General features: G+C 31.2%; 1 protein-coding gene across 1 annotated transcript in view; it reads left to right on the forward strand.

The window, feature by feature from the left end:
* The window catches only part of LOC107447328 (choline/ethanolamine transporter flvcr2a), a 132767-nt gene that overhangs the window by 40029 nt on the left and 72123 nt on the right, over window positions 1-20615 (forward strand). The window contains exon 2 of the mRNA XM_043039068.2: window positions 4065-4202. Coding sequence (XP_042895002.1) covers window positions 4065-4202 — 138 coding nt within the window. The remainder of the gene's footprint in view (window positions 1-4064; window positions 4203-20615) is intronic.

Consider the following 20615-nt stretch of genomic DNA (forward strand, 5'->3'; position numbering starts at 1 on the left):
GGATATTTCACGTCAGCACTGTGATCGGTGCAAGCCGGATGCTGAGCCATCGCGGCTCCTATTCAAATATTGTCACTAAAAATTAAATAACTACACATTCAAGTTGACAGATAAAAATGCACAACTTATAGTTTTGTTTGATACCAATATTTTATACACTGTTTCAATGTTTAATGTTTAGTGTATTTTACGAGCCGTCATTTCTTTGTCATACATTCCTTTTTCATAATAGTGTTGAATTGTATAAAAAAATAATTATAAATCAAGGTCTTCATTCGTTTCAAGGTATTTCTTCTCTGTAAATCAAATTTGAACTGTATGAACTTTACTAATTGTTTTATGGTATGTGAATTAAATATTTCCCCATTACAAATAGAAAAAAAATTACAGCTTTTAAAAATTTTCATAGGACAAGTAAAGGTTGGTAAAATAAACAAAAAAATGTAGCATTAAACATATTTGTTCAACAAGGATATCAAATATAACTGAATAACTACATAAACTCAATCCACTTTTGACTGGTAAAATCACGTGCTTTTATCAGACGTTTCATAATGAATAAATATAGCTGTTTAAAAACATGAAATCAAATGTTTTTAAATTACAGAACATTTCGATTAAACAGCGAAATCTACAATACTGGGGAATCAAAAAATAACCAATATTAACAAGTTATCGTATTCAATTTCACTTGCAATTAGTATAAGTATGTTTAATTTAGATTTAAGTTATAAAAACGTTTTAAATTTCTCTCTTTATGTTAAATAACCTTAATATAATATATAAATATTAAGTATTCATTAAGAAAATAATTATTATTGAATATAAAATTTATATTTGTACCTAACAATGATGTCTTCCTGAGATATGAGCCATTATTTTGTTTACGTGAGAAAAGATATATTTTTTAATTCAAGCTCTGTTCCTGTATCCTTTCTGTCTAGGATGCTCTTGTAATTGGGATTAAAATATACTGGTCAATAATTTAAAATCACTATTTATTTAATCTTTTCATCTTTTTTTTCTTAATTTTCTTTTTGAATTTTTATCGAGCCCTAAATTGAATAATAAATGAAAAAATATATTTTTAATAACGCTAGAATGAAAGTACCTTAATATTAATATTATATGTTTGAGCCACAAATTAGGCTACACATGTGACAAAAATATATAAGAGATTTGTGAAAGCATAAAATTTTTCAATTCTTTTAAAAAAAAATAGAGGAAAGGAATGAAATCAGCATTTTAAACAAAATTGTTTTGAAAATTTGCTTAGTTGAAGCCTTAGTAGTAGATATTTATTTATTGATTAAACTGTTAGTCTGGAAATATTTTCTTAGCTCCAGTTATTTTTAAAATTAAAACAAAATGTTTTTCGCTCACTTTTTTCTGTCATAAAATATATTAATGATAAGTATTGATCATATATATCATATTTGCGATAATATTAAAGGTTAAAATCTAAGGTTGCTGCAAAAGTAAATTAAAAGTTATTGAAGCAAGAAAATAATTTTGTTGGGATTCTTTTTCAAAAAATGTTTTCCGTTAATATTAAGAAAAATCACATTTTTCATTTGCGTAATTAAAATTTTTATTTTTTCTGTAATAACAAACATTAATACATAAATATGTTTAAAATCATTGCGAGTCAAAAAAACTGTGTTCATTACCGCGGGGATAAATTAAATACTTTAACCGTTATTTTTTAAAGTGAAATTAGTCCAGTTTTTCGTAATTGAGATTTTTAAAGGTTAGCGTTTGAATGAATTTAAAAATATTGGTAAAGGTAAATTGATCTGGGTGTTGTTTTTAACACTATAATATAATTAAATTTTAAAATGCAGTAATTACTATTAAAATCGCAAAAATAAATTTTTTTAGCTCCAAATGAACTTACTCCGCTTCCAATAATTACATTTTATAAGAAATAAAACCAAGAAGAAAGTTAGTCCAAATTTTATGCACATTAGATTGACTGAAATAGATTTTCTATTGTAAAAAATAATAATTAAATGTAGACACACAAAATTAATTTTATTATTATTCACAATTCATTTTTTTTCAAGTTAAATAGGTGGTACGTAAGGCAGTAAACTCTTCATATTGCTGTACTTCTTTAGTGTTGTGGGGCTCGACGTTTTGTCCCTTTAACGCAGAATTTTATTTAACTTATTTTTCTCCCTTTTTAATTACTTAATTAATTTTTGGTCAAAATAAATGAAAAACATTATATTTAGAATTTTAATAATTTATGGTTATGAAATACAGCTTGAAACTACGGTATCTTTTTCTACGTTAAAGGTAAAATCTTTCAAACATGGCTCACTTCCAAATAATTTTTCAAATTTGCACTGGTTTGCAGGAACTAGAATTCTCAAACTTGATAACTTGAAAACCCTGTTATATTTAAAAAAAAATTTCCCTTTAGCATTACGTACCCACCTAATATTAATTTAAATTCCATGTCGAAGAGTTTCTTCTCAAAGCCTTGTTATGTCGAATATTTTTCGAAATGGAAAATGAATTTTTTCGGAAAAATCACAATGTAAGGTTATTGTAAATCAATTCTTTTCTATTTAATGTATAATTATTTTTGTCCCATTTTAAAAAATAAAATAATCATTGCTGTATTTAGACTTATAGTCAACCCTCATTACATACATAATTATTAGTAATTGTTCTTATGTTTCCTGACTACATTTTAGAGAACTATTTTAGAACATATTTTTCTACTTTTTAGAAAATATTTAGCTCTGAACTTGTAATCTCGAAAATTTTTATCGTCGCCTTAACTTTGAGATATCGAGAGTATTCAGATATAAGAGAAACAGTTATTCATCCTTCAAATTTCTTTATTTTACAAAATTAATTATTAATAAATATTTGAATATGAATGAAAAAACTGTTTTTCAAACTACTTTATTTGGGTTTTATATTTTAGTGTAAATATAATTATAATAAGTTTCCGATATTTTTAGTAACTATGAGACTGTTTTTTATAATTAAACAATGGCAAAATATAGTTTTACTTGTAATTAGAGAGTCAGAAAAAAGATATAAAAGGGATACCGGTATCCTATCTGCATCAAAGGGTTATACAGTGACAACGTAATCTTGTTGAAATTTCTTAATTTATTCTTTTTTGACTATTTGCTATATAACAATTATATGACTTGAATAATACGTACGTTACGTACGCACGCAATTGATTGGTATAGAAATCACAAACCAAACTGTGGGAAAGTGGGAACAGGGCAAACTGTGGGAACTTGTGAGAAAACAAATAAATTTTTTTAAAACTTTATTAGAAATGAACTATTTCCCTGTCAAAAAATGTTTTTGCGATAACATTTTAGCTTCCACTTTCAAAAATAACGTCTCTTTTAAAAGCTCATTTTGAATCTCAGGGTATTAATATGGTATTTCGAATAATTTCAGACAATATTGTGTTTCATAATATTTAATCATTTACAAACAGTACATTAAAACATTTACGGATTTACGACACTGAAATAACTCGTCACTGTTCCGGTCGAAATGTTTGTCTTTATCGACAAAAAATGAACTGTGGAAAAAAAGGAATTTCCGAAGAAAGCAGTAACAAGAAAATCGTTGGGTTGAAATTTTCCAATCTAGCGTTGTTTAACAATCCGTTTTTTAAGGTAAAGTCTGAAAGGTTAGGGAAATATATTGCATTCATTATAAAAAGCAAACGTCGACTTCCATATTTTTTTTCGCTTTCAAATTAATTAACGAACATTCCAATTTTGCTCCACTGCTCTTTTATCAATGATGCCTAGTCTCATAAATTCACTAAGAAGAGAAATAAAGAATAATATCTAGAATCTTCAAGTTGCAGCGATCATAAAATATCTTTTTCCTGTGGAAGTGAGTTTTTGCCATTAAATGCTGTCATCAGGCGGCCGAAGTTTTTTTTATTTATTTATAACGAACTTCCGTCATCACTAGAAACTAATTTTGTTAGTAACTCAATTCAGAAAAAATATTTTCTGAAGAATGAACATACTTATCAAGACAACACCAATAATATTCTTGATTTATAGGAAATGGAAACAGTGTTTCATGATTGCAGCTGTCAAAATGGCCCGCATCCTATCGTAATGGTCCAGACATCTACGAAAAACATAACGCTAATTCATATAAAGAGTTTCACAGGAAGCATTGCAGATCGTTCTTTAGCGGTAAGTAGATTTTATTTAAACTGTAGAACATTTTACTTTATTTTTGAAGAAATTCTTTTGTCCAATATTTTTTTAACTTTAAAAAAATGACTAATTAGCCAATATATTAGTTTTGATTTAAGATTTATACACTGTTAAAAATTTTGATGTATCTCAATGCCAAAATAGGTGACAACTACTTTACGCCTAGGCGGTGTAGTAAAGCACCATGCATAAACTCTTGGACTACAATGCTCTTGGACTTGGTGTAAAGAAACCGCTATCATGTTTGCTATTTAATAACACTCAAATTTATAATTACAGTTAGATAAGATACATGTAAGAGTCAGTAAAGCTATTTTTAAAATACAGTGTAAAGTAAGAATCATTAATTTAGAAGACATATAAAGACTAATTCCTGAAATAAATCTTTTCCGCTACCCTCTACTCAGATAACTATGAGGAATTAATATAATTCAGAATTTCGATAGCTCAGAGGATAGAGCGTTCGCCTCCCAATGAGATGACCCAAGTTCTAATCCCAGGGGTGACTGGTGGATACGAATTCTGTTCTCGGCTTGCACCAACCATGGTGCTGACGTAAAAATATCCTCAATGGTAGGCGGATCATGGTTTAGAATGCCATTCTCATCGGGCTAACCACAAGAAGCTCTCATGATTTATTTCAGCATGTAACGTTAATGTTACTTCCATCAAAAAGTTCATCATGAAGACTAGATCGTCCCAACGCTTGATCCAGGAGTTTCCTTGTCTTCTGGGTTGGGTTCAAAATTACAAGACAATTGAGTTGAACTTTGATATCGTAAACTCAGAATTTCTTCAACTCCGGCTATAAATTTAACTAAAATAAGCATGCAACACGTCTCCTCAACAAATTATCATTAAACTACACCGTTGCGTTCGATAACTCGATTTGACACGACAATCATAATCAACGCCAAATTTTTTGATCTCAACTGTATTTACCCTACTAAAAAAAAGAAAACTGTTATGTACGAAGATTTTCTGTGCAGTTTTGTTACAGAAACTTTATGTCAATGTGGTTATTCTGTAGCATATATAAATTCTTTACTGTAAGAGATTTTCTGAGATATTAGAGAATTTTTGTTTTGTGTTGTTCTTGTTCAAATTTTTATAATCCATATTTCTATAATCCATGTGATAATTTATGCATTCAACCAAAAAATAATCATTAGTCATTTTGATCAATAGTTTGCGAATTCATTGTTAAGCTTAAAAGTAATAGATAATAATTTTGTATAGGTTGCGCATGAACTTCATAATGTTGGGAAAGAATTTTAATGTGTATTTATTTTATTAATATTAGAATAAATATACATTTCAGTTTGACTCTCTTCAATAAACGTAAATAGACAGTTATTTTAAATTTTCCTATTATTATTTTTCATAAATTCGACAGAATGTTTGAGTAAGTTGATGTCATATTTTAAATTTGAGAAGAAAAACATTTTTCTCCCTCCAAAAAAGGAAGACACGTTTTCCTTATTCTGAAAGGAATCGAAGTCTTAAAAAAGAATAGAATATTAAAAAAATATATATATATAAAAAATTCGCATTATTTGGCAGTTTGAAATAATAGTTTTTTTATTTCTTTAAATTTAGAATTGAAAAAAGCGAGACTTTTTCATTTATTATTTGGCACCTTCAAATAATGAAAATTGAGTTAGCGCCAAGAACTCGATGTCTTTTTTTACGAAAAAAATTAATATTACTTGCAAGCAAATGGTTTTAAGGATGTTCTAAAGCTCTCAGAATAATGCATTAACTCTAGAAAGCGTAGCGTCTTTATTTAGAGACGACTCTAAAACAACATCATAAACTCTTAGAAATACATTTTTTGACATGAATTTGGAATAAATTATTTTTAAATATTCCTAATTTCTCTTTTTAAACGAAGCATAAATAGCAGCATATCTCATGCATTTTGCTGATAATATAGTTTCATTTATTTTATTTTTATAAAATATACTGACATACGTTTTTTTCCCCAATATTAAGAAGAAATGTGTAAATTTGTTTAATTGCTGATTAATAAATTTGTTTTGCAAATATTTCAATAAAAACAATTGCACTAGTAATTGTTTTTGCAATTTTTCATAAATTTGTGTTGCGATAGTTATTAGGTCTTTTGCATTTTGTTTCGTAATTTTATAAATTTATTAAATTTTCAGCAAAACAAGTTTTAAGCAGGATTTATTTAAGTAAATTTCCAGTTTATTTCATTATAATTTAATTTTGATGTGCAAAATTTTGCATAAAATAGAAACTTGTCCATTTAAGCGTTAAATAAAGACATTTTAGAAATAAGAGGACCAAAGAAAAGAAAAAATGCTTATGACCATTTTTCGCGAAAACAACGATGACCCGTGGTCTTTATATGTTTACCCACAAAATGAAATGTAATGTATGAAGTTTTTTTAAATCCCATTTAAAATTCCATTTTCAGTTCTTATTTCTTCAATTTATATTTAACATTATTATTTTACAGCATTTCTGATTAACAGATATGCTTTTTGTAATATTTTGCTCTTATGTGTTTTGCTGTTAATTGTTTAAATAGAATTTCGAGCAAAAGAGCATTAGGTAATTTCTTCTTAAAAAACTGTAAAAATTTTTTTTTATTAAAAGACATGATTTTTTTAGCATTAATAATAAGTGAATATTTACNAGCATTTCTGATTAACAGATATGCTTTTTGTAATATTTTGCTCTTATGTGTTTTGCTGTTAATTGTTTAAATAGAATTTCGAGCAAAAGAGCATTAGGTAATTTCTTCTTAAGAAACTGTAAAAAAAAAATTATATTAAAAGACATGATTTTTTTAGCATTAATAATAGGTGAATATTTACGTCAACTTTAAGAAATGAAGTATAATATTTTTTAAATATATAATTTAAAAAATATTTAATCTAATAGTAAAAAGTTAAGTTTAATAAAAAAAAATTCAAAAATTCTTTTGAAAACTATGAACATCTCATAAACACTGTAAAACACTTAGAATTTATCTTCGATGAATTTCCCTTTAATTTTTGTGAATTAAAATGGGTACATGCAATGCCGGAAATCCAGCCATATTTGAATGAGTCTATTATTTTCTAGAATTATTCTTCAACTCATAAAAATGAAATTTTATAATTTATATTTAAAAATTTTGAAACGTGAATGCTTTCAGAAATGAATTCATAAAAGCTCTTGATGCAATCTTGTTATGCAATCAGAATTCTGATATTGTCTTATTATTTGAAGAATCAAATGATCACGTGCTAAAAAATAATAAAATAACAGTAATTTAATGGTGTCATTATCAGAAAGACCTTGGCCTTACTCTGAGTTTTCGTGATTTTGCTTCAACTTTAATTTCTTTTCAGTATTGTCACAAACGAGTATCCAGCTATGAAAATCAGGTCATTGAATCATGATTTGTACGAGTGCGTTACTTCTAAAATTTAAAGAAATTTAATATGAAATTTGAAATTTGATTTTTTACGAAAACTTTTTTTAAAAAGACTTATAGTTAAACCTAGGATGAAAAATTATAAAATTATAATATTTATAAAAAACAAAAATAAAGCAAGTTTTCTGTGATTTTGAGCGAAAAAGAAAAGAACAAAATATTTGGTGTAATTTACATAAATCGTGCTGATAAATACTTGCTATACTAAGTAAATTGCTATACTAAATACTAAATAAATTTTTCGGATATTTTGTTCCGTTTTTTTAAAGTTTATCTTAATGTGTGTTGCAAGCATTTCTTTTAATATTTTTAACGAAATGACTTTCTTTTTTTATAAGAAAAGAAAATGATATAAGAAAATGGCATAAGAAAAGAAAATGGAAATTATTTTTTAAAGGTATAAATTTTAAATATTATACGAAATATTTGATTTTTTTTAGAGATAAAATATTTAAAAAAATGAATAAGTAATGAAATCATGGAAGTGTTTTTTATGATACCACTGAAAAAATCAGAATACAGATTAACAACTAAAATTAATAAAAAAATAAAAAAAATCTATTGAAAAATCAAAATTTCCATTAAAAATTTCACGCTTGAAGTGCGTAAACAAGAGCATATTTGTCATTGTAATTTTCCTAATTTTAAAGGCTTCATCTTAAATGTTATTAGAGTTAGTGTCTTAAATGTAATCNTTTTTTTTTTTTAACAAAACGACTTTTCAACTACTTTTATTAAGAAATTTGTAATTAATTCTAGTAACATATTTTAAGCTAAACTTTAAATAAAATAAATATCTGGAAAATTAATTGTGATTATGTCAACTCCATTCTAATAAATTATACCTAGAATTATATTTTTTACTTTTTCGTACAAAACCGTAGAAGAATTGCTTTTCTTAAAATTTTTTAAATTATTTTATTTTGAAACTTTAAGCGTTACTCCAGCACTGTATTGTTAAGCTCATAAAAGTTTGAAAATAAAATTGAGAATTATTCATTGATTTTTATCATTTCCTCTCGAAAAATCTCGCCAAGAACTTAGTGCCTTTTTAAATAATATTTTAAATATTTGCTCGTTTTAAAACCCAGTCACTTCTTCACAATAAGATTGTTGTTGTTGACCTATGACACTAAAGCAAAGAGAAGGAGCTTTTTCTTGCTTTTCAGTGGCACCATTTATGACTGAGAATTCGACGTCTACCCCACACATACATCAAACCCCGTTTTATAGGAACCCATATATAGGATGTATCAATTCATATATCCATTCATTCATCCACAGATCGTAATTTTGACCTTAACCAGAGAACGATCAATCCCATTTAGTACCCCGAGATATATGATTTGTTATGGGAGTATGGAGGACTTTGTGACCCGACAGATGTAACGTGTACCAGTCACCATTTGCTACACGGAGAATTTTCGGCTGGCGGAGATCAAGCTCACGACCAATTGGACATGGGTTCAACGCCCTGCCAACCAGGCCATCTTGGCCCTACAAAGAAATTGTACATACCGTTAAAGATTTGAGCTTTACTTTGAGTTAAGGGCAATCAAATCAAAAACGAGTTTTTTTTAAAATTGCTTTGGAGAAAGAGTTTTGAAAGAAAACCCTTATGATATTAAATTTTCTAATGTTTTACGGATTAAACTATTAGGGGACAGATTTTCAAAATTGTGTTTTTATCCCTTTCCTATTTTGATAATAACGAGTTCAGGTTCAAATTCTCGTCGAATAAATTGCTTATTCAAACAAATCTTATTTTGTAATTTAGTTAAGAACACAGACACACTGTTAGTTGTTGACAAATATTTATCGAAAAAATATTTTTTTTGTTGAAAAATCCAGAGGTTCATCATAGTTTGCCAAAAAAGATACTTCTTTCTTTTATTTTTAAATTTTTTGATTATTATTTATAAGCTTTCCTGAATAATCACAAACTTTTACTTAAATTAAATCACGCCCCGAAATTTCAATCACATATCCAGTAGTCCTCAATTATTTCCTCAACTTAAAAATAGATTTAAACATCGATTTAAAATGTTACCAATATTTTAATGAAAACTTTGTAATTTTAACTCTTTTGATATAGTATAAAATGAAACTGTGTGCATAAGAAAAGAAAATGGAAATAATTTTTTAAAGGTATACATTTTAAATACTATACGAAATATTTGATTTTTTTTAAAGATAAAATATTTAAAAAAATGAATAAGTAATGAAAACATCGAAGTGTTTTTTATGATACCACTGAAAAAATCAGAATACAGATTAACAACTAAAATTTATAAAAAAATAAATAAATCTATTGAAATAATCAAAATTTCCTTTAAAAATTTCGCGGTTAAAGTGCGTAAACAAGCGGATATTCGTCATTGTAATTTTCCTAATTTTAAAGGCCTCATCTTAAATGTTATTAGTGTTAGTGTCTTAAATGTAATCAATAATTTATCTTCAAAAAATAATTAAACTGTTTAATTTTTTTAAAATTCTGAAAATTGTTGAAAAAATTCAAAATTTTAAATCCTTAGGCTTTTTTTATTTTAACAGATTTTCACAAATTTTTTTTTATTAGTGCTTACAATATTCATATTAACAATTTTGTACATTCATTTGTTGATATATCAATTAGAATATTTTTTATGGATTATTTTGTAAAAAAGTAGAAAAAAATGTTAAAAATTCCTGTTAGGTATATATAAACATGCTGTAAAAATTGTAATACCTCGTACAATGCTTATTCCATGCACAGTTTAAATAATTGTATTATACTTAAGATAAAAAAGTTTACTTTAAGGCTTTATCTTAAATAGAAAAAATTCCTTATGGATTTAATTAAGATTAAAACACAAAATTATCATCTATAATAAAAAGCACTTTAAAGTCTGTCTGCTGAGTAAGTTTCTGAATTAGGGCAATCTAAAATCGTTCATAACTTTATTAAAAATGTATATAGAGAGATGATTTTTTTTCAGTGCATTTGAAATAGTTTGAAGTTTTATTATAGGCAATAAATTTTTTTCGACATTTTGGTCATTTTGGGTACTGTGACCCCTTTATGTAAACATTTAAATGGATAAGAGTTTTTATTTAAGCAATTGCTATTAAAATACACTCTATAACAAAAAAATCGACGCACCAAGAAGAAGTTGTCCGATTGAAACGAAAATTGGTGGATAGGAAGACAATGTACAGAATAGTAAATGATTAAAATTTCAGAACAATTGAATAATTTATTGCAGAGTTACAGTAACAAGTTCAATAAGGTGTTGACCCGCCTCTAGCCTGGATACAAGCTGCCACACGGCGTGGCATAGACCGATAAAGCTCCCGGATGGTCTCTTGCGGTATTTCCTGCCAAATTCGATCCAATTGTCGAACGAGGTCATCAACATTCCGTGCCAGATGCAATCGCCTTCCCATCATATCCCAGACATGCTCGATGGGAGAGAGATCTGGTGATCTGGCAGGCCAAGGAAGAGTTTGACAAGCTTGCAGACAGTTCATAGCAACACGTGCCGTATGTGGTCTGGCATTGTCCTGCTGAAAAACCAGCCCAGGGCGCTGCAAAAGGAACGGTAGCAAAACAGGTCTTAGGATGTCGTCGACGTACCGCTGTGCAGTAAGTGTACCTCTAATGACGACCAAAGGGGTCCGGCTGTCAAAGGAAATGGCACCCCAGACCATAATGCCTTGTTGAGGGCCGGTGTGGCGTGCAATAGTGTAGGCAGGATCCCCCTTCTGCCCTGTGCGTCTCCAAACACGTCTTCGATGATCGTCAGGACACAATTGGGAGCGGGATTCGTCGCTAAAGACTATACGTCCCCAGTCGGCATCATTCCAGCCTGATCGAGCCAAAACATTCATGCATACGAAATTTCAAAGCAATCGGATGATTGCTTCTTGGTGCGTCGATTTTTTTGTTATGAAGTGTATAATTAAAAATTATCTGTCACATCAAAATAAGAACATTTGACCTTTATTAATTATTTTCGAATCACTCAGCCTGTTATAAACAAATACAACTGTGAAGGAATTTATCTATAATTAATTGTCTTCACATCTCATTTCATGTGTTTATTCTCATGTGGTTTATTTAATTTAAGACTTTTGTTAAGGATAAAAATGATTGACAAGTGTTTATAAACTGGAAAATAATTTCTTATAGATAATGTAAAAAGTAAATTAGTTACTTTTCATGTGGATTAAATCTTCATGCTTAGATGTTTGATTTCCTGTTTTCATTTGTCCAGTAAATAAAAAACGACTGTACATTGCCAGTTTTGTGCTATATATGTATAAATCTAAACAACTTGAATAGGGCCCTGATAATGGGACATACTCTATTTTATGTTCTGTTGTGGTATTTTCTTCAGTGCCGAAATATCGAGGGAAACACTGAGAGGCCAAAGGAAATTACAAAACAAGCTACAAAGAGTTAGAAAAAACAGTTAAGTAAAAGGGTTAGAAATCAAATCAATAAATAGAGGTAAAATAAAAGGTACTTTGGAAAAGTGTGAAAACAGTAGATGTTGCAAAATATAGAACGATAAAAATGTTTCCAACCATTTGGAAAAAGTGGTATACTTTAAAGGTTATGTGGTTAGCATAATTATTAGAATTTTTCAAAAAATTAGATAGTTGATGCTGCATGATAAAAGAAATATCAAGAAAAAGGATTTGATTTCACCTTCTAAGATCATAAACAAACATTCGATGACCGTATTAGAGGATGGTTTGACCCATTGTAAGGGAGGTTTGACCAATGGGAATTAAAATGTTATTAAAACCTATACAGAATTGTTAAAAATTGCAACGAATTGTTAAAGGCAACAGCTGTATTATGTTGAATAATTATTTAGAGATGAAAAATAAAAAGCATTGAAATCGATAGTAAAAGTAAATAATAAGAAGACTGGCTCTTAGTACTTATATTAATCTAATTACATACCGATATAGACTTTTTTTTAAACATTGTCAATGATAAATTGTAAAGAAGAGACGAACTTGTATTTCATTTTTTTTTTTTAAAAAAAACACTTTTTATGGACGAAAGAAACGTCAATGACATAATAAAATATAGAAGAAAGTTTTGACTATTAGAGAGAGTCTATAACTTTCAAAACTTTAAATGTTAGTGAAAAAAATGAGTAAAAGAGGAGCATAGAGATAATGATGGTTAACTACTGCACAGTAACAAAACTCGGTAAATCTTTAACTGGTATTTGGTGCAAAGATTATTTTATTTAAGTCACACCATAAATTGTGAAGTATGATCGAGAAATACTTCCATGGTGCAACTGACTGCACCGAAATTTGGTAAACGTCTCAAAACTTACGGTTACTGTAAACTGAACGATGTTTGTTCACGACGTCATGTTTTCTGTACTACTCGGTCTCGGTGTATCGGGACGACCTGTTTCAAGTACCAACTCATTTTGGTAGGTAAATGTGTGTTTTTCATTAATTAAAGTTCATCTCCTTTATGTTCCCTTTTTAAGTTTGGTTGGGCGAATAAAATTGCCAGAGGTATGTCATAAAATAACGTACTTAGGGTAGATAGTTTTGCTACGGTAAACAGCAACAACCTCGCCTGCATTTGAGCGCTTTAAAAATAACTAATAATGGTGCAACATTCCTCTGCTTTTATAAAAGAAAAAGAAATGAAAATAGGTGTTTTGTTTTTCAAAAAAAAAACCCACTTTTTTGGTGCAACTTTCTACTGTTATTTGGAGCTAGCGAAAATATCAAAATATGGTAAAATTGAAGTCCTTTTTATGTAGCCAACAAATGAATACCAATTTTTGGTGCAACGGAGATTGGAATTATTAACAGTGTAGACGGAACATTCAAATTTTAATTCCAGTAAGTTCGAAGATATATTTTATAGTAAAGTAACTAAATGAGATGTCAATGTAATTTTTTTAGCCTTACTGATGCTAATGCAAAAAATTGCCAAATGTTACCCTTGTTGTTTTATTTTTAAAAACGCAGCGTTTCAGAACTGGTTATGGTTAGAAATTAAAATATTATCCAAAAATTTACAACTCATAATAAAATTTCACTACCCACCTTATAAGTTATACACACATTCCTTTACCAGATATTTTATAAGGTGTTAAATATATGCAGAAGTTATGTGAAAAAGACAATTGATGGCGAATTTCCGTTGGTCAAAAATAACCTATGCTTCCTAAAAATTGAATTAAAAATGATAGTCAAGTTTATATTTTAACTCAGTTCGCAACTAATTTTCAGACAAAACTAAAAAGAATTATACCAATTTACAACTGTCAGATCTATTCGAAATGCCTTTCTTATTTAATATTCATACGATTAATCCTGCAATATTGCGACTGTGGCATTATTAATGTTTCATTGTAGTGAGGAATAATTTAAGGTAAAGATATTTCCTTTTATTTATTAGATATTTTATGCTTATTTTACCCATTATTTAAAATGAGAAGGAAATAATAAAGATTTTAATAAATGGGGAAAACTCTTCTGTTCTTTTAAAATGCTATCTCATAAACATCAATCTTGATATAGACGTATTTTAATGAGATCCCACAGAACTTACTGAATTTAAAGCTCTAAATTGGCTTGTGTCATTATATAAATTGAAAGAGAAACGACTCATTTAAGTAATAAGACAGATTAGTTTATCGGTTTTACTTATTCCTTTTTTATGCTATGAGATGACGGTGAAACTTTAAAGAATTAAAAAAGTGAATTTTTTAAAGTAGTTTCTAAAATATTTTTTTAATTGAAAAAAAAAAATTTAGAACAGCAAAAAAAAAAAATAATAAAAAAAAATTTAAAAAAAATTATAATAATTTTACACACTTCCTTTATTTTTTTACTTTTATTTTCTTTTTGTTCAATTAACTTTCAAAGTCTTTCAATCTATAAAGCTTAACATTTTTGGTTAAAAATAACTTTAGTCTCTAAATTTAAAGGATATGTCATTATAATTATAAAAATCAAAGAACAAAACTAATTTTTTATTTAGTTATCTAATCATTAAATTAAAAACGAACTTAAATGTGTTAAAATATTTAAAATATGATTCTCTGCTAAATAATTTATTCAAGTCGCTCTTATTTTTTTTAAATTAAAACACAATGCAAATACATACAGTTATTGAGATCTATAGCGGGAATTTCAAGATAATATTGGAAACTCTATTTTTTTATAGATAGACATTATAAAATCTGATATGTTAACTGTTATATAATCATCAAACTGTAAGTGATTGTAAAAGTTTTAATTTGACTCCAATCTATTTGTTTTTATCCAATCTTTGGAAAAAATTTCGAAATTTAAGACCAAACTACGTAAATTAATGATAAGAAGTATTTACAGCTCTTTCTCCAGGAGTTGGCACTTGACTCCGCCTTCATCACGTGGTATGCGATGATACTATTTTGCTGTTTGTGGGAGAAGGTTGTGAACAATGTTGAACAAGGTTACTATTTGGCAATCGTGTGGCAAAAATATTTATTTCTCAATTTATGTGCATTTTTTTAACATTAAGTATTTCATAAATTTGATGATATTTCTCTCTTTTGAGTGAATAGTTTGTCCTTTTTGAGACATTTTGTTGGGAAAACAGCAGTTTTTAAATTTAGAATATATTTAATTATCTAGAGAAAAGAAAGGTATAACAGCAGATGATAAAGCGAAGTAAGTGACTAAAAAAGAATTCACTGTTTGTGTTTGGCGTGCATTAAGGGTTGTCTCGATTTCAAGCGCGGATATGTTTGTCTTCTTACTCCCGCGCTGAAATGAACTCTGCGTCCGAGGAGGTGGAGCCAAGTGCCAACTCCTGGTGAACAAACTATAGTAATGTCAAATTTTTGTTTTCATACTGTTAAAATTTTAAGTATTCCATACCAGGAATTTAAAGAAATATGGTTTTTAGACATCCCATTCATTAATTTCAAAATGGCTAATAATTTAGAATAAAATTTAGGATTTTGGAATGAATAAAATATGAAAGATAAAATGTTATAATAGTTGCAGTATATTTTTGTTGCGCTAGAGCTGCATAAAGGACTATTGACGACGGTGGTCTTGGAAATATCCCTCATGATGGTCCGAAGACATGCCATCACAATTTTGTTCCCTCTGTAGAAGGATTAGATCTCCCTCTTTGGGAGCCCGACGATCTGCAGACGAAGTTAAGCACTTTATGGAGAGCAGTTTAACGAGGTCAGATACCACACACCCGAGTTCCCTTCACCCCAGTCTGATCAAAGTGGTCATCCTCTTCCTCATTGACCACTAATTATGGTGACTAATCGCAATTATATTCAAAATTTATCCAACTGACTTTACGTTCTATATATTTGATGGAAGGTTAACACTCCAGTCATCCATTCAACTATATGAAGTTGATTCTATCCTGAATATTTGTATGATATTTTCTTGTTTTCGCTGACGTATATGATTTTCAAAAAACTGTGGTTTTCTAAAGTTTTTGTACTAGTTTCTCTTCAGCCCGGCATCCCTAGCAATCCGTATTTTGAGTCCAGTCCCGCAGGTGAACTGATCGTTAAGACACGGTTCCCAGCAGATCAAAGAAGTCAAGTATCACTGACTGTGGTCAGTGTGAGGGTGGGTGACCACTTGGATTAGTCTGCGTAGGGACCGGGGGTGTGCTGTATTGGCCCTTGTTAAACTGTTCCATCGTAAAGTGCTCGACTTTGCGTGCAGGTCGTTGGGCTACCAAAGTGGGGGTACCATCCCCTCTACAGAGGATCAAAATTGTGATGGCATGTGTCGGGATCATTCTCAGGGATGTTTCCCAGACCGTCGCCAATAGCCCATTGTACAGCTCTAGTGCGACGTAAATGAACAACAACCGCTTTTTTTTGGGGTCCAGGAACAACGAATATTTATCAGACAAAAGTGTTTACAAGGAAAAATAACATGTACTTAGATATTAATATTTTTTAAATTTAAATGTTTGTCAAGGGGCCTCCCTGACAGAGTGGTCTGACCGATCCAACTTAACTATAGTTATAAAGAAGCATTCTGCTTATAAGCTAGATTCCAATATTTTTAATTCGAAATAATAATAATATTTTGATAATTGTAAACGTTTGTTCAGCAGTTTTTCCAAACAACAGAAAACTGGTACTAAACAAGTTTTCTAGTATTGATGAAAGTATAAGTCCCAATCTAAGATGTAAACGTTCATTAAATCAATAATGTAATCACTGAAGAACTCCGTCCCGCAGTGGACTGATCGTTAAGACACGGTTCTCAGCAGATCACCGAAGTCAAGCATCACTGGCTACGGTCAGTGTGCGGGTGGATGACCACTTGGATCAGTCTGCGTAGGGACCGAGGGTGTGCGGTATTAGTCCTCGTTAAACTGTGCTACCGTAAAGTGCTCGACTTCGCGCGCAGGTCGTCGGGCTACCGAAGCGGGGGTGCCATCCCCTCCACAGAGGATCAAAATTGTGATGGCATGTCTTCGGATCATCCTCCGGGATGTTTCCCAGACCGTCGCCAATAGCCCATTGTGCAGCTCTAGTGCGACGTAAATTAACAACAACAACAACAACAACAACAACAACACTAAAGAACTCCATCAGTTGCATTGGAATAGCGTACAATGCTTCAATCGATCCATTATATTTATTGTTACACCTATAAATACAGACTTGCGTGTTCATTACAGATGCGGCTTGTATGCTCTTGTCAAGTTGTGAAGCACAAGTTTGAAATGAGCAATCACAAAGATACGTCCAGGATTACGACGGCCGGTATTCGAACCCGCTATCCTACGCTACAGGAAAAACAAGAGTGGGTGTGGAGCCGATGTGCCCATGGGGTATCCCTTTTTCGCCAAACAATTTGATTCGTTGAGGTAATAGGCTCGAAAACCGCCGTAACACTGGATGTATCGGTGTGCTGTCCTTCTATCATTTGTGCTATAGTTTCTTTTATTTGACAGGAATTTATAAACCATTTCTTGTATTGAGCACGCAGACTAGCATTATGTGAATAAATAAATAAAGAGTGGGTATAGGTAGCAGGTTCGAATCCTGGCGTGACTCTTGATGTATCCCCTCCACTTTTCTCTCTATTCTTTTAATTTGCATTGATCATTATTTATATTGAGCACTCAAGCCCGTCTATGTATGTAAATTCTTTCTACTTCATCTACGTCGCACTAGAGTTGCACAATGAGCTATTGGCGACGGTCTGGAAAACATACCAGAAGATGAATTGAAGACATGCCATCACAATTTTGACTCTCTGCAGAAGAGATGGCTTCTCTGCTTTGGTAGCCCGATGACCAACACGCGAAATCGAGCACTTTATGCTATCACATATTAATGAGGACCGATACCGTGCACCCTCGATCCCTCCACAGGCTAATCAATGTGATAACCCACCCGCTCACTGACCGCAACCAGTGATGCTTGTCTTCAGAGATCTACTGGAAATCGTGGGTTGTTGTAGTTGTAGTTAATTTACGTCGCACTAGAGCTGCACAATGGGCTATTGGCGACGGTCTGGGAAACATCCCTGAGGATGATCCGAAGACATGCAATCACAATTTTGATCCTCTGCAGAGGGGATGGCGCTCCAGCTTCGGTAGCCCAACGACCTGCACGCGAAGTCGAGCACATTACGATAGAACAGTTTAACGAGGACCAATACCGCACACCCTCGGTCCCTACGCAGACTGATCCAAGTGGTCACCCACCCGCACACTGACCGCAGCCAGTGATGCTTGACTTCGGTGATCTGCTGGGAACCGTGTCTTAACGATCAGTCCACTGCGGGACCTGGAAATCGTGGGACATGCATATGAATAAATAAATAAGAGTTGATGTTGTTCAAAAAGCCGAGTCAATGGAACTGCTCCAAATAATCGACTTGTAAACAAATAAAAAAAGTTATTTACTAATTGTGGTTTAAGCTGAAAAGTTCGGTATAGCAACATTGTTCCTACTTATTAAACATCATCCAATCACTAATTTAAATGTTATTTTTTTAAAACCAGTGTTTACAGCTTTGCTCCCGAACAGAATTTCCATGCGATTCTATTTTATGAAAAAAGCATACCTATGCTTGGAAGTGAAAAACAATAAAAAAGACATTTTTACGTCACCATTTCCAATAGAGCATGATATTGTGATTCAACAGTTCGCTATTTTGGTCACGTAAAATATATCTGTATCAAGGAAATAGAATTATATTTTTTGGGGATTGTATTTTTCTTCCTTTTAAAGAAAATGTTTCGAACAGTAAATTCCTATGATGTAAAACTGAAATTTTTGGAATTTGATGCNACGGTTCCCAGCAGATCAATGTAGTCAAGCATCACTGGCTGTGGTCAGTGTGCGGGTGGGTGACCACTTGGATCAGACTGCGTAGGAACCGGGGGTGTTCGGTATTGGCCCTTTAAACTGTTCTATCGTAAAGTGCTCGACTTCGCTTGCAGGTCGTTGGGCTGCCGAAGTGGGGTACCATCCCCTCTGCAGAGGATCAAAATTGTGATGGCATGTCTTCGGATCATCCTCAGGGATGTTTCCCAGACCGTCGCCATTAGCCCATTGTGCAGCTCTTGTGCGACGTAAATGAACAACAACTACTATTTGGAGTCCAGGAACAACGAATATTTATCAGACAAAAGTGTTTACAAGGAAAAATAGCATATACTTAGATGTTAATATTTTTCAAATTTAAATGTTTATTAAGGGGCCTCCCTGACCGAGTGGTCTGACCGATCGAACTTAACTATAATTATAAAGAAGCATTTATGCTTATAAGCTAGATTCCAATGCTTTTAATTCGAAGTAATAACAATATTTTGATAATTATAAACGTTTGTTCAGCAATTTTTCCAAACAGCAGAAAACTGGTACTAAACAAGTTTTCTAGTACTGATGAAATGTTTTTTTTTTTGGTTAATGGTGGGCACTTGGTTCTATTTCCCATTGGCCTCAGAAATGCCAGAATTGCTACTCTCTTCTCGTTACCCAGTGAGCACCTATGGTCAAGCCACGGTGGTGGAGCAGCGTCGCCCACGTCACACAACCACAAACCCGTTATAGGGCGGGTCACATTCACACAATCACACAGAAGAAAGGACATAGAACACAGAGAGAGAGAGAAAGAAACGTCCATGCCCTGAGCGGGAATCGAACCCGCAACCATCGACTCCGCAGTCAGGCAGACTAACTACTGGACCACCTGGTCGGCTTGATGAAAGTATAAGTCCCAATCAAAGATGTAAACGTTCATTAAATCAATAATTTAATCACTAAAGAACCCCATCAGTTACATTTGAATTGCGTACAATGCTTCAATCGATCAAATTAAATTTTATTTATTGTTATACCTTTAAATACAGACTTGCGTGTTCATTACAGATGCGGCTTGTATGCCCTTGTCAAGTTGTGAAGAGGATAAAGCACAAGTTTGAAATGAACAATCACAAAGATACGTCCAGGATTACGACAGACGGTATTCGAACCCGCTATCCTACGCTACAGAAAAAGCAGGAATGGTTGTGCCCATGTGGTATCACTTTTTTGTCAAACAATTTGACTCGTTGAGGTGATTGGTTCGAAAACCGACGTAACACTGGATGTATCTGTGTGCTGTCCTTCTATCATTTGTGATATCGTTTCTTCTATTTGACAGGAATTTGTAAACCGTTTTTTGTATTGAACACGCAGAATAGCATTAAGTGAATAAATAAATAAAGAGTGGGTATAGGTAGCAGGTTCGAATCCTGGGGTGACTCTTGATGTATCTCTGTACTGCTCCCCTCCACTTTTCTCTCTATTGTTTTATTTTGTATTGATCATTATTTATATTGAGCACTCAAGCCCCTCTATGTGTGTGAATTCTTTCTACTTCATCTTCGTCACACTAAAGATGTGCAATGAGCTATTGGCGGCGGT

The sequence above is a fragment of the Parasteatoda tepidariorum genome, chromosome X1, assembly GCF_043381705.1.
Source record: "Parasteatoda tepidariorum isolate YZ-2023 chromosome X1, CAS_Ptep_4.0, whole genome shotgun sequence".
NCBI lineage: Eukaryota > Metazoa > Arthropoda > Arachnida > Araneae > Theridiidae > Parasteatoda > Parasteatoda tepidariorum.